Here is a 13,708-nt window from a genome sequence, read left to right on the forward strand (position 1 = left end):
AAGTTTTCTGGGGATGAGAGGTCTCCCTATTAATCTCTTTAAAGTTCAATGGATATATAAAATTGTGCACATGGATTAGACTGTGGTTATAAGAGTTTTAAACCAGATCCCCCATATTCTGTAACTAACGCCACGACTTTCCTACAAGTGAAGAACTTTCACTTCTTTATTTGCTTATCTGGGGATACATGGAGTTTAGTCTCAAATATACCCCTCGACCCCCCCCCCCTACCCCACCCCCCACCCCACCCCCACACACAAATAAAAAAATAGAAATAAATAAAAATAATAAAACGTATCAATGAACAAAAATGATCTCACAAGTGTAGGTTTGTTCAGGAAGAAAACATCTGACTCTAAGGTTATAAATAAAGTAAAAAGCTGGGGGTTATTTTCCAGCCTGCCTATAATGGTAGAGTGATGATGCTATATCTCCGACGAAACATTACATATATACTGTTTAATCAACAATTCTTTAATTGCTGTCGAAATATATAGAATAAGCAAAGCATATCAACATCATATCCGTACACATCTATCCTTAATTGGTGTTATAACGTACGATTTAGTGTGATTATTTTGATATAATGTCGACACAAATAAATCTACCGGTCAAAGAATCGTTCGACATCACAAAATAATTCCTGGGTATATCTATACAACATCGAGGTCAATAGACGTCACACGTTTCAACTAAACGTCAACACCGATTGAAATCTTCGTAATGTTGGGCCGAAACACCGTAAGTCAATTTCCACCGTGAATGATATCGGAGAAACCGTGAATTACTATTAATATTTCTGCTACCCTGGCTATCGTACGCTGTGCTAAGTAGGGTCGTTATACGGTATCACAACAATAAGGGCTTGTAAATTGATATTTGTTAGGTTAACGATGATTATCAGCTAATCATAAATCATTGTCACCACCTAAGGGATACAAAAGGGGAACAACAGGCTGTCTGAGGCTGTGCGAGTGTGTGGTAGAGCAGGAAAACCACGGTCTACAGTTGTCAGTGTAACGTAAAATACATTATTGTTTCCAATATAAAGAAAAAACTCTTTGTCACTGTATAATAAAATATCTAATTGCAGAAAACAGAAATTGAAGTTGTCCCTGTAGAGAAATGATAAAGATGATGTCATTGTAGAGAAATGGTAAAGATGATGTCATTGTAGAGAAATGGTAAAAATGATGTCATTGTAGAGAAATGGTAAAGATGATGTCATTGTAGAGAAATGGTAAAGATGATGTCATTGTAGAGAAATGGTAAAAATGATGTCATTGTAGAGAAATGGTAAAGATGATGTCATTGTAGAGAAATGGTAAAGATGATGTCACTGTAGAGAAATGGTAAAGATGATGCCCTTATAGAGAAATGGTAAAGATGATGTCGTGTCACACTTTCGACTTGAAACTGACATTTGATATTCAAATACTTCACCATAGCAAAAGAAAATGATGATTCAACGATGTGGCATTTTTCTCTAAATCACAACGATATAGTAAAAATAATAATTAATATTACAATACACTTTTAGTACCATTGTATAAATCTGATACAATTGGATAATCTGGATGTGATGTTAAGATAAACATCACAGTTAAAGGTGTCTCGTTACATTAAGCTGTGGTACATTGCATTCCAGTTCTTTACGTCATGTTTCACACTTCAAAGAAGTTTCTTAACAAAAATGTGGTATTTACATGAGAATGACTCGTCATTACCACGGATTATGACACAATAGAGTTTACATATAAGTCTGTATAATGTAAGGGATGATATATCAGACATTATAAACCTCTCTGACCCGTGATACATCAGTCTTTGTGTGTTGACCTATGTAACCGCAGATAAAATCCCGACAAGCGTAGTGTTCGAAGCACTTTACCTATAATGGTTTGTGTTGCTCAGAAAACTGCCAAATGGACTAGTCTGTGTTGTTGAGGTTGTGTTCTTTGGCAAGACACTTAACCCTAATTGCTGTGGATGGCACGTGATGAGTCTCCCGTATGGTGTTCTGTGAGGAAGCCACCATCTAGCACAAAGACGATCCTGCCACACCATGTTCCTGGCTGTACAAAGGGTAATACACACAGGAAACACGTCTGTCTGACCACACTTGAAGCTTTTAAATTTTTAAAAGAGAGACTGTCGAACTCAGTTTATTTGACCCAAACCTTAAACAAAGTCCTAACTTACCATTTGTGGTTATTCCAACGCCTTCGCTACCGTGGGAATACATGGTACCATTAGTGCATTATGTCAAGTATTAGTGTTAAAATATCTCAAACTCAGAAATAGAAGTAACATACACCCTCACACACGCAGTGACATTAAAATTTTCAAAAAAATAATCACCACAATTACATCCTATCATAACGTTGATATCAGGAATCAATGAGGTAGTACTATAGTGAACTAAGCTGTAGGACATTCACAGTATACCAGACAGACCATGGAAAACATTCACAGTATCCCAGACAGACCATGGAAAATATTCACAGTATGGAAAATATTCACAGTATCCCAGACAGACCATGGAAAATATTCACATATCCCAGACAGACCCTAGTATCCCAGACAGACCATGGAAAATATTCACAGTATCCCAGACAGACCATGGAAAATATTCACAGTATCCCAGACAGACCCTGGAAAATATTCACAGTATCCCAGACAGACCATGGAAAATATTCACAGTATCCCAGACAGGAAAATATTCACAGTATCCCAGACAGACCATGGAAAATATTCACAGTATCCCAGACAGACCCTGGAAAATATTCACAGTATCCCAGACAGACCCTGGAAAACATTCACAGCATCCCAGACAGGAAAATATTCACAGTATCCCAGACAGACCCTAGAAAATATTCACAGTATCCCAGACAGACCCTGGAAAACATTCACAGTATCCCAGACAGACCATGGAAAATATTCACAGTATCCCAGACAGGAAAATATTCACAGTATCCCAGACAGACCCTGGAAAATATTCACAGTATCCCAGACAGACCCTGGAAAATATTCACAGTATCCCAGACAGACCATGGAAAATATTCACACTATCCCAGACAGACACAGTATCCCTGGATTCACAGTATCCCAGACAGACCCTGGAAAACATTCACAGTATCCCAGACAGAGGAAAACATTCACAGTATCCCAGACAGACCCTAGAAAATATTCACAGTATCCCAGACAGACCCTGGAAAATATTCACAGTATCCCAGACAGACCCTGGAAAACATTCACAGTATCCCAGACATACCCTGGAAAATATTCACAGTATCCCAGACAGGAAAATATTCACAGTATCCCAGACAGACTCTGGAAAATATTCACAGTATCCCAGACAGACCCTAGAAAATATTCACAGTATCCCAGACAGACCCTGGAAAACATTCACAGTATCCCAGACAGACCCTGGAAAATATTCACAGTATCCCAGACAGACCCTGGAAAATATTCACAGTATCCCAGACAGACCCTGGAAAATATTCACAGTATCCCAGACAGACCCTAGAAAATATTCACAGTATCCCAGACAGACCCTAGAAAATATTCACAGTATCCCAGACAGACCCTGGAAAACATTCACAGTATCCCAGACAGACCATGGAAAATATTCACAGTATCCCAGACAGACCATGGAAAATATTCACAGTATCCCAGACAGACTCTGGAAAATATTCACAGTATCCCAGACAGACCCTGGAAAACATTCACAGCATCCCAGACTCTGGAAAATATTCACAGTATCCCAGACAGACCATGGAAAATATTTACAGTATCCCAGACAGACCCTGGAAAACATTCACAGTATCCCAGACAGACCATGGAAAATATTTACAGTATCCCAGACAGACCCTGGAAAACATTCACAGTATCCCAGACAGACCATGGAAAATATTCACAGTATCCCAGACAGACCCTGGAAAACATTCACAGTATCCCAGACAGACCATGGAAAATATTCACAGGATCCCAGATAGACCCTAGAAAATATTCACAGTATCCCAGACAGACTCTGGAAAATATTCACAGTATCCCAGACTGACCCTGGAAAATATTCACAGTATCCCAGACAGGAAAATATTCACAGGATCCCAGACAGGAAAATATTCACAGTATCCCAGACTGACCCTAGAAAACATTCACAGTATCCCAGACAGATCCTGGAAAATATTCACAGTATCCCAGATAGACCCTAGAAAATATTCACAGTATCCCAGACAGACCCTGGAAAACATTCACAGTATCCCAGACATACCCTGGAAAATATTCACAGTATCCCAGACAGACCCTGGAAAACATTCACAGCATCCCAGACAGGAAAATATTCACAGTATCCCAGACAGATCATGGCAAATATTCACAGTATCCCAGACAGACCCTAGAAAATATTCACAGTATCCCAGACAGACTCTGGAAAATATTCACAGTATCCCAGACAGACCCTGGAAAATATTCACAGTATCCCAGACAGACCCTGGAAAATATTCACAGTATCCCAGACAGACCATGGAAAATATTCACAGTATCCCAGACAGACCCTGGAAAACATTCACAGTATCCCAGACAGACCATGGAAAATATTTACAGTATCCCAGACAGACCCTGGAAAACATTCACAGCATCCCAGACAGGAAAATATTCACAGTATCCCAGACAGACCATGGAAAATATTCACAGTATCCCAGACAGACCCTGCAAAATATTCACAGTATCCTAGCTAGACCCTGGAAAATATTCACAGTATCCTAGCTAGACCCTGGAAAATATTCACAGTATCCCAGACAGACCCAGTATCCCAGACAGACCCTGGAAAATATTCACAGTATCCCAGACAGACCCTAGAAAATATTCACAGTATCCCAGACAGACCCTGGAAAACATTCACAGTATCCCAGACAGACCATGGAAAATATTCACAGGATCCCAGATAGACCCTAGAAAACATTCACAGTATCCCAGACAGGAAAATATTCACAGTATCCCAGACAGAACCTAGAAAATATTCACAGTATCCCAGACAGACCCTGGAAAATATTCACAGTATCCCAGACAGACCCTGGAAAATATTCACAGGATCCCAGACAGACCCTGGAAAATATTCACAGTATCCCAGACAGACCCTGGAAAACATTCACAGCATCCCAGACAGGAAAATATTCACAGTATCCCAGACAGACCCTAGAAAATATTCACAGTATCCCAGACAGATCCCCAGGAAAATATTCACAGTATCCCAGACAGACCCTGGAAAATATTCACAGTATCCATGACAGACCCTGGAAAACATTCACAGTATCCCAGACAGACCCTGGAAAATATTCACAGTATCCCAGACAGACCCTGGAAAACATTCACAGTATCCCAGACAGACCCTGGAAAACATTCACAGCATCCCAGACAGGAAAATATTCACAGTATCCCAGACAGACCCTGGAAAATATTCACAGTATCCCAGACAGACCCTGGAAAATATTCACAGTATCCCAGACAGACTCTGGAAAATATTCACAGGATCCCAGACAGACCCTGGAAAACATTCACAGTATCCCAGACAGACCCTGGAAAACATTCACAGTATCCCAGACAGACCCTGGAAAACATTCACAGTATACCAGACAGACTCTGGAAAATATTCACAGTATCCCAGACAGACCATGGAAAATATTTACAGTATCCCAGACAGACCCTGGAAAACATTCACAGTATCCCAGACAGACCCAGGAAAATATTCACAGTACAGACAGACCCTGGAAAATATTCACAGTATCCCAGACACACCCTTGAAAATATTCACATTATCCAACCCAGACCTCGGAAAATATTCACAGTATCCCAGACAGACCCTGGAAAATATTCACAGTATCCCCCTGGAAAATATTCACAGTACAGACCCTGGAAAATATTCACAGTATCCCAGACTGACCCTGGAAAATATTCACAGGATCCCAGACAGGAAAATATTCACAGTATCCCAGACAGACCCTGGAAAATATTACAGATCATTTATCCCAGACAGAACATGGAAAATATTTATATACAGGTCTGTATATCATTTATACAGTATCCAACAGACCCTGGAAAAATTTATACAGAACATCAACATTGTAGCAGTATTTATATACAGGTCTGTATATCATTTATACAGAACATCAACATGGTATAAAAACCATTGACTCTCTAATAATAATGTTTACTTTTGATCCAAAGAAATCACTGAACTTTTCGATATTGCTCTGAATTTGTTACGTTTTTGTAATATCTTTACTTCTGTGACCTCTGTCTGACCTTTTACCCAATCTGTTTTTAACACGCTCTTCTAAAAACATTCCTTATATAAAGCTATTTGATGTTTCCACCCTGTACACCACCATACCCCAATTATTCATTCGTTCTCTTGATATGAGGGCTTTCTTTTCAAAGAAAGATGATCGGCGGTATAGATATACGAGTGCGAACAATACAGGAGCGTATCTCGTTAAGCAATATGTCCAAAACAAAGGAGAGATACATGCAGGACGAGTTCATAAAAATAATCGAGTTTTTGGTAGACAACATCTTCGTCGATCTTTGAGGTAAGATCTTCCAACAGACTATTGACATTACTATGTGAACTTACCGTGCCCCTTTGTTGACTGACATGTTTTTGTTTTCATACCAGGTTGAATTTTTCGAAGAACTTATCTAAACAGGTCACAAGTACCTTGCAAAGTCGTTTGATATTACTTTCAGATATGTCGTTGTTGTTTGTTTGGATTTTTTTTAAAGCCATTGTCTTTGAGTGAAAACATTTAGGGTGTAAACGACGTGACGTGTTTATCACCTAACTTCTGTTCAACCGACTTAAACTACAAGTGACCATACTGGTGTTGGTAGAGGCATTGTACATGAACAAGGTCGAGTCTTTGGGTCAAACGGTTGAAGTTCTAGTAGATAACATTTCACCTGTAATTTCACATGTTCTGTACGTCATCGCTATCAAAATAAAGGTTGTCACGATTTCTGCACTACTTTTGTTTTTCTTTATCAGCAAATCGATAACATAGAATTTTCCATTTTCGTGGAAAATTAATTTTTAAAGATAAGATATTTAAATGTTAATAGTGGTTATTGGTTTAAAAAGTACATTATTGTAAAGCAAAATAAAAATCAATGAAATGAAGGTGAAACATTACCACAGAAATATTGACATGCAGGCTCTAAGACAAAGAGAAAAAGTCAAAGGGGTCCGGAAGTAAAAACGCCATCCGTTTCATCGACTACACCGGGTACTTGGTTTATTCACGTTACGAAAATCTTCGTTTATATTCATATTTGTTTTGGTTATTGTGATGTATCCGGAAAGTCAATCGGTTCCGCCGGTCGACTCCGGCATTTAGTATCGCCGTAGAAAGCATTGTTATGAGCCGCCATGTTTGACGCTGTGTGTTCAGCGCGGTTTACGGATGTTTGCAAAGTGTAATACGTAGAGATACACCACGAATCTTTTACCCTCACTGGAGGATGGATTAAACATTAAACCTAGAAGAGTTGTTTGTTCTCGCACAGTAAAAGATTCGTGACGTTATCATCGAGCTACAGGTCAACATGAGTGTGCATTCGGAACCAGGTATGAGATCTCTCCGCACTAGAACATTGACATTACCAGCTTTGGATATGCAGTGTTCCCACTCACTTTTCAAACTGGGGGTATTCATACCCCACCTTCCAAAAACTGGGGGTATGAAGTTAAAAAGTGGGGGTATGATTGATGTTATAGGTATATAGGGTCAAATTCCATGTTTCTTTTCAGTTCATATTAGTTAATGTGTTCTTTATGGAATATGAGGATGAGTATGTTTGATTTATTGTTCTGATTTTATTGTTTCACTGAAAATAAAATAAAATACAAATATCACTGAATGAAATGTTTTTTTTTTATTATCATCGATCCAATGGCATCAAACTGTTTTTGTTATAATACTGTTGTAAACGTTTTTCTTGGAAACATACTATGTAGCACTTGTATTAATAACAAGGCCAATGATAAGTAACATTAAAGGTTTTACAACACAGAGTTGAGACAGTACTAGCGAAATATTGCTTTTACAATATTTTGTCACAAGCTCGGTGGACAATTTCCTCTGGATCAAAGTCATCTTTGTTTGAATAATATCCAATGACCATTCTGTCCTCAACAGTAGAAACACTTCTTTTATTTGTCGAGGCAGAATGGTGACGGTTTTGGAGTGAAAATCCCCTTTCACAGGGGACTGAAGTTAATGGCACAGTCATGAATATACCAGCTAGAACACAAAAGTCTGGAAATTCCTCAGTGTAGTCATTTGTGATCTTTAAACACATGTCTGTTACCTCAAAATGTCTGTTAACATTTAGCAAAAATTTGAACTGCAGATACTCATCTCTGGTTCTATTAGGATCAATGAGATTGTCACCTTCACCCCCTCCATATTTCTCTATCACTCTCTCAAGGGATTCTGTGCCATGGTTAACAATACCTGCATGGTTCACTGGCAGTATTTTCGGATTAAGAACATCATTCAGGTCTTTCAAGTCCCTCATATTGTCTTCTGGAAAGCGTTCATTAAATTCTGACACCAAGTTTCTGACAAAAGCTCGCTTAACATCTCTGAATACAATCCTATCCCTAATAGAACATGTAAGTGGAATCCCTTTGTACTCATCAGATTCCTCAATAGTGTCTAACAAATCAACTACAGTTGGAGGGTCAGTATGGTAAAAAGATTGTATGGTATCTCGAGCTGAGATAACCATAGATGTGACCTGCTGAATATCAATAATGTCTCTCTGGAATGTTCTGGATAATTTACAAAATATGTTCTGTATATCCTTCAATAGACATAATACTGAAATGAATTTGAATGTCTTGATGTCTCTCCCTATCCCTTTTGCTTTTGCTCCACCCTCAGTTCTGGGAGCATTGGCGGCTTCATGTTCCATTCCTAAGATGAGTACAGACCAGTTTTCATAGACTGCAATTATTGCATCTTGTAGTGATAACCACCGAACCTCTGTTGGTTTTTTAAACTTCTTAACCTTTTCTTTCATGATTTTTTTCAATTCCCAAAGTTTGTTATAACGTGGAGCTGAAAATTCATAATAATAATAAATTGCTATTAACAGCTCCTGTACTTTTCTTAAGTATGGAACTTTCTTAGCAGCCCAATGTGCCACCAAAGACAACCTATGTGCTGCACACCATACATGAATTATGTGAGGATTCTGTGCCCTTAACTTCACTCCAACACCTGAAAGTCTACCAGTCATCACTGCTGCTCCGTCACTTCCAAATCCAGAAATGTTCTTGAAGCTAATGCCAACATCGTCCATCCAATTTACAATAGCATTATATATTGTATCTGCTTTTCCATCACTTACAGTTACATTTGCACAGAACTCTATTTTGATTTGACCAGCATGTACAATTTTACAAAACATAATAAGTTTTTTATTTGTGGCAATATCCATGGATTCATCTACCATAAGACCAACAAATGGACTATCTCTCACTCGGACAATGGTCAATTCTCTCAACACGTCTGCCAGTGCTCTTTGCATATCACTAGGTGCCTGATGATTTGTATAAATCCCACTTGATGAAGTTGAACTCCTTCCCGCGGAACTCTTTTGAAATACTGTTGATCCATTTGAAATCTGATTAAAAAATGAAATAATAAATTACTGGTAGTGGTATTCTTTAGTTTGTTTTATTCATAGATCATTTTAAAATGTTAATGTTAAATGACATGAATTTATTTTTAATTATTTACTATTAACTAGTTAAAATTTGTTATTTATCCAAATTAAAACTAAGAATGAAATCCTAACAATTTGTTTAATAACATGTCTCCAGTATAGTCACGTGTACAATGTATTTTGTGATTTTGTTTTTTATCCACATTGACAATATTCATAACAATGGTAATCCTTCCCACTGTTCTGACCATTAATCAAATTTCTTACACTAATGAAATAACCACCTGCAGATCTACTAAGCTTATAAACTTGCGGTTAGCAATGTTCTCCTTGGCCAGCCACAGTGCCGTCTTCAGTTGAGCCTCGAGTATACGCTGATAATTCTTTTTCAAGCATGTTTTGGCAGCGTTCATGTACACCTTTTGTCGTTTTGTCTGAATCGATAGTAGATGATCTTTTGACTGCTGATGTCGCACAAGCGCTGATCTCTGAAAATTTTTGGTTCCTTTACAAAACGGCGAAAATTTACAGTGCGGCATTTCCTTACATAGGGAACAGAACATACCGGAATCTTCTTTTCTCAGCCAATCGAATTCTAACAGCCATTTCTGTTGAAAAGTTTTTGGATATTGTGCCGATGATGTTTTAGTATGTTTTCTTGTTTCAGACGAGCTGTCTATTTCATCATCATCTCTACTTTTTCGTTTGTTTCTGCTAACAGCAGACGATTCCCAAAAGCTATTGAGTGTCACCTGCGCCATTTTGTGTATACATCTATGCATTCGGGTATCTCGGTTCTAGGCATAATCCGCATAAAGCGGCCCGACACGTTCCGAAGGATTATCATAAGTCTGACGGGTTGAGGGGCAAGAATTAGTGATTCATAAATGTGCGTGAATATTACGTATATCTCTGTATTTTCTTACGTGGGAATTTACATTTTAAACGTGAATTACGTACATATGTGCGTGAATGGGAACACTGATATGTATCACGATAAGGTTAAAACATACTATGAGAAGTTAAACGATATCAAGAATGAGCTAAGGTCACTGCCAGACGACATAGAGGGAGGAAAAAATGACAAAGATACTTTACTAGCTCTCGATAAACTAGTTTCATGTGTCGAAGTATCATACTTCAAAAGCGCCGATATATTTCGCGACTTCTTACGGAAAACCAGATCAGTTGAAAGTGTAAATGAACTCACGCAACTAGATACAGAAAGAAACTTGTTCTTTGCAAAATCAAACGCAATACGAAAAACAATAAAAACATATGTACAGCAGTTAGAGCTTGATATTTCCGAGAGTGAGTGTACTTCACAGTCGGGTTCTGCATCTCACCATTCCGGGTCTCGCCATTCCTCACAAAGAACTGCCGATAGTTCAATATTGCGCAGGAAAGAAGCTAAACTTGAAGCCCAGCGTGTACGATTGCAACATTTGGAGGAAGAATTGGCTTTAAAAGCTCAACTAAAGCAGTTGCGAGCAAAGCGTGATTTAGAAATGATTGAAAGAGAAGTGAATGTACTCAAGGAACCTCCGTATTCAATATTTAGCGAAGTTGCGAGTAGGGTAAACAGTGCAGAACGTACCCGAGATTATGTGGAGAACTTGCCGCAAAGCTCTGCTGTAGGACCGGAAACTGCAGACCCCATAATTTCTACTCTTGACCCTGCAATCCCCCCCTTTGTGCCTAAAGCTCCGACACGGGCTGATACCCAGAGTGGAATCGTCGACACATTCACAAAACATCTCGTAAAACGAGAACTGATTACGACAAGGTTGGCCAAGTATGACGATGACCCTATGAGGTTTCTCTCCTGGAAAATTAGTTTTCAAGGGATAATGAAAGATGTGGAGGCTACCAAGACCGAGGAGTTAGAATTATTGTGCGAATTTTGGGTCCAGAATCTTCCATACAAGCGAAGAAGATACAAGGTTATGGCGTGCATGATCCAGATCTAGCATGCAAGAAAATCTGGGAGAGACTTGAAAGGCGCTATGGTGCACCGGAAATGGTTGAAGCTCGTCTTCACAGCAGAAACTGTCGACAAATATCGTCTTCTGTATGATCTGACCGACTTGGCTATGGAAATCTCTTCTATCAACCGCAGTTTGGAGCGTTATTCGCGTATGTCCACTCCAAAAAGGGCGTGAATGAACTTGTCGAGAAGTTACCTTGGAATGTCAAGGAGAAATGGACCTCTGCAGCTACACGCTATAAGCAACAGAAAAATGTTCTGTATCCTCCATTTGAGTTCTTCGTCAAGTTTATTGAGAATATGGCTAGCATGGGGAACGACCCTGCCTTTCAGTTTGAATCCAAGGCTCCTCGACAAAATAATCCGAATTCGAAGTCGCCATCCTCTACAAAGCGAAACGTAACCGTTATGAAGGTCAATGCCCAAGAATGGCCTGAGGACTCTGAAATCTGTCCGCTTCACAAGAACGGTAAGCACGTCCTCAACGAATGTAAACCGTTTAGACAAAAGTCTATCGACGAACTGAAAAAGATCATACTCTTGAGTGGTATATGTTTCCGTTGTTGTTCTGGAAAGAAACATCGAGCGAGAAATTGTAAGACCCAAGTGAAGTGTAACATCTGTCAAGCTGCAACTCATCCTACTGCTCTGCATGAAGAGAAAGGCTTAAGTTCTTCCCAGGTCTTCAATCCCAATACTTCATCAGGTTCTCAAAACTACGAAGGGGAGAGAAAGCCTGCAGAGACTGCTACATCAATGTGCGCTCAAATCACCGGCGTATGCAAATCATGCGCCAAAATAATTCCAGTGCGTGTATTTCGCGAGTCCATTCCCGAAGAATCCGTCATCGTTTACGCGACTATCGATGACCAAAGTAATCAGTCGTTAGGAACGTCGGTATTATTCAACCGTTTCAATGAGTCCTGCAAAGATATTCCCTACACTCTAGTGTCTTGTTCCGGCGCAGTCGCTGCTGCGGGCAGGATGTGCACTGGCTATAAGGTTCAATCTCTCGACGGAAGTTGCGAACTTGCTATTCCTAGTCTGTTGGAATGCAACAACATTCCTAGTAGCAGGGATGAGATTCCATCTCCCGAGGTAGCTATCTGAGACACGTAGCACCGCTTATTCCGCATGTCATTGAAGATGATGACATGGAGCTCCTTCTTGGCAGGGACGTTATTCGTGCCCACGTTGTTGAGGACCAGATATTGGGAGAAGAGGATCAGCCTTTTGCTCAGAAGCTACCGTTAGGATGGGTGATTGTCGGACAAGTTTGTTTTGGTGGAGCACATATTTCTGAAGTCCGAACTATGAAAAGCTACATACTAGGAAATGGTAGACATTCTAGGTTTTCACCATGCGAAAACGAGCTTTCCGTGCAAAGAGATTTGTTTGAGAAGACTGATCAGGACGAGAGAATAGGTTTGTCGGCAGAGGATCGTACCTTTTTTGAGGTTATGGAACAATCATTTGCGAAAGATGAGAATGGCCGTTGGGAAGCGCCTTTTCCATTCAAGAAGGATAGGACGCGATTATCGAATAACAAATGTCAAGCACTCAGACGAGCTAGATCCTTCGATCGTTGTTTGCATCATAACGAGCAAAAATGTGCCCACGTGAAGGACTTTATGAAAACATTGTTCGCCAGAGGTCACGCAGAAAAGGCTCCCGATTTACCCGATGACGCAGAATGTTGGTTCCTCCCTTTGTTCGGGGTCTACCATTCTAAAAAACCGAGTTCCATAAGGGTCGTATTTGATTCCTCTGCCCAGCACGAAGGGATATCCCTTAACGATGTGATGATTAAGGGTCCTGATTTCGCCAACAACTTGCAGGGTATATTGATGAGATTCCGCCAAGAGGAAATCGCGGTTGTGGCTGACGTGGAACAAATGTTCCACAACTTTCGAGTTGTTGAACCTCACCGCGATTACCTCCGTTTTTTTCTGGCACACGAACAATGACTTGGATTCTCCCTTGAA

At 39.7% G+C, this 13,708-nt stretch overlaps 1 protein-coding gene across 1 annotated transcript; it reads right to left on the reverse strand.

Moving 5' to 3' along the window:
* Positions 1–8,104: 8,104 nt before the first annotated feature.
* LOC132547713 (E3 SUMO-protein ligase KIAA1586-like) lies at positions 8,105–10,497 on the reverse strand. Its single transcript, XM_060211517.1, has 2 exons — positions 10,021–10,497; positions 8,105–9,694 (listed from the first exon to the last, which is right to left on the reverse strand). Exons 1-2 carry the CDS (start codon positions 10,495–10,497, stop codon positions 8,105–8,107), a joined length of 2,067 nt encoding a protein of 688 aa, XP_060067500.1.
* Between the last annotated feature and the right edge of the window lie 3,211 nt (positions 10,498–13,708).

The sequence above is a fragment of the Ylistrum balloti genome, unplaced genomic scaffold (assembly GCF_031769215.1).
Source record: "Ylistrum balloti isolate Yb309-2 unplaced genomic scaffold, AGI_CSIRO_Ybal_v1 Utg369972, whole genome shotgun sequence".
Lineage (NCBI taxonomy): Eukaryota > Metazoa > Mollusca > Bivalvia > Pectinida > Pectinidae > Ylistrum > Ylistrum balloti.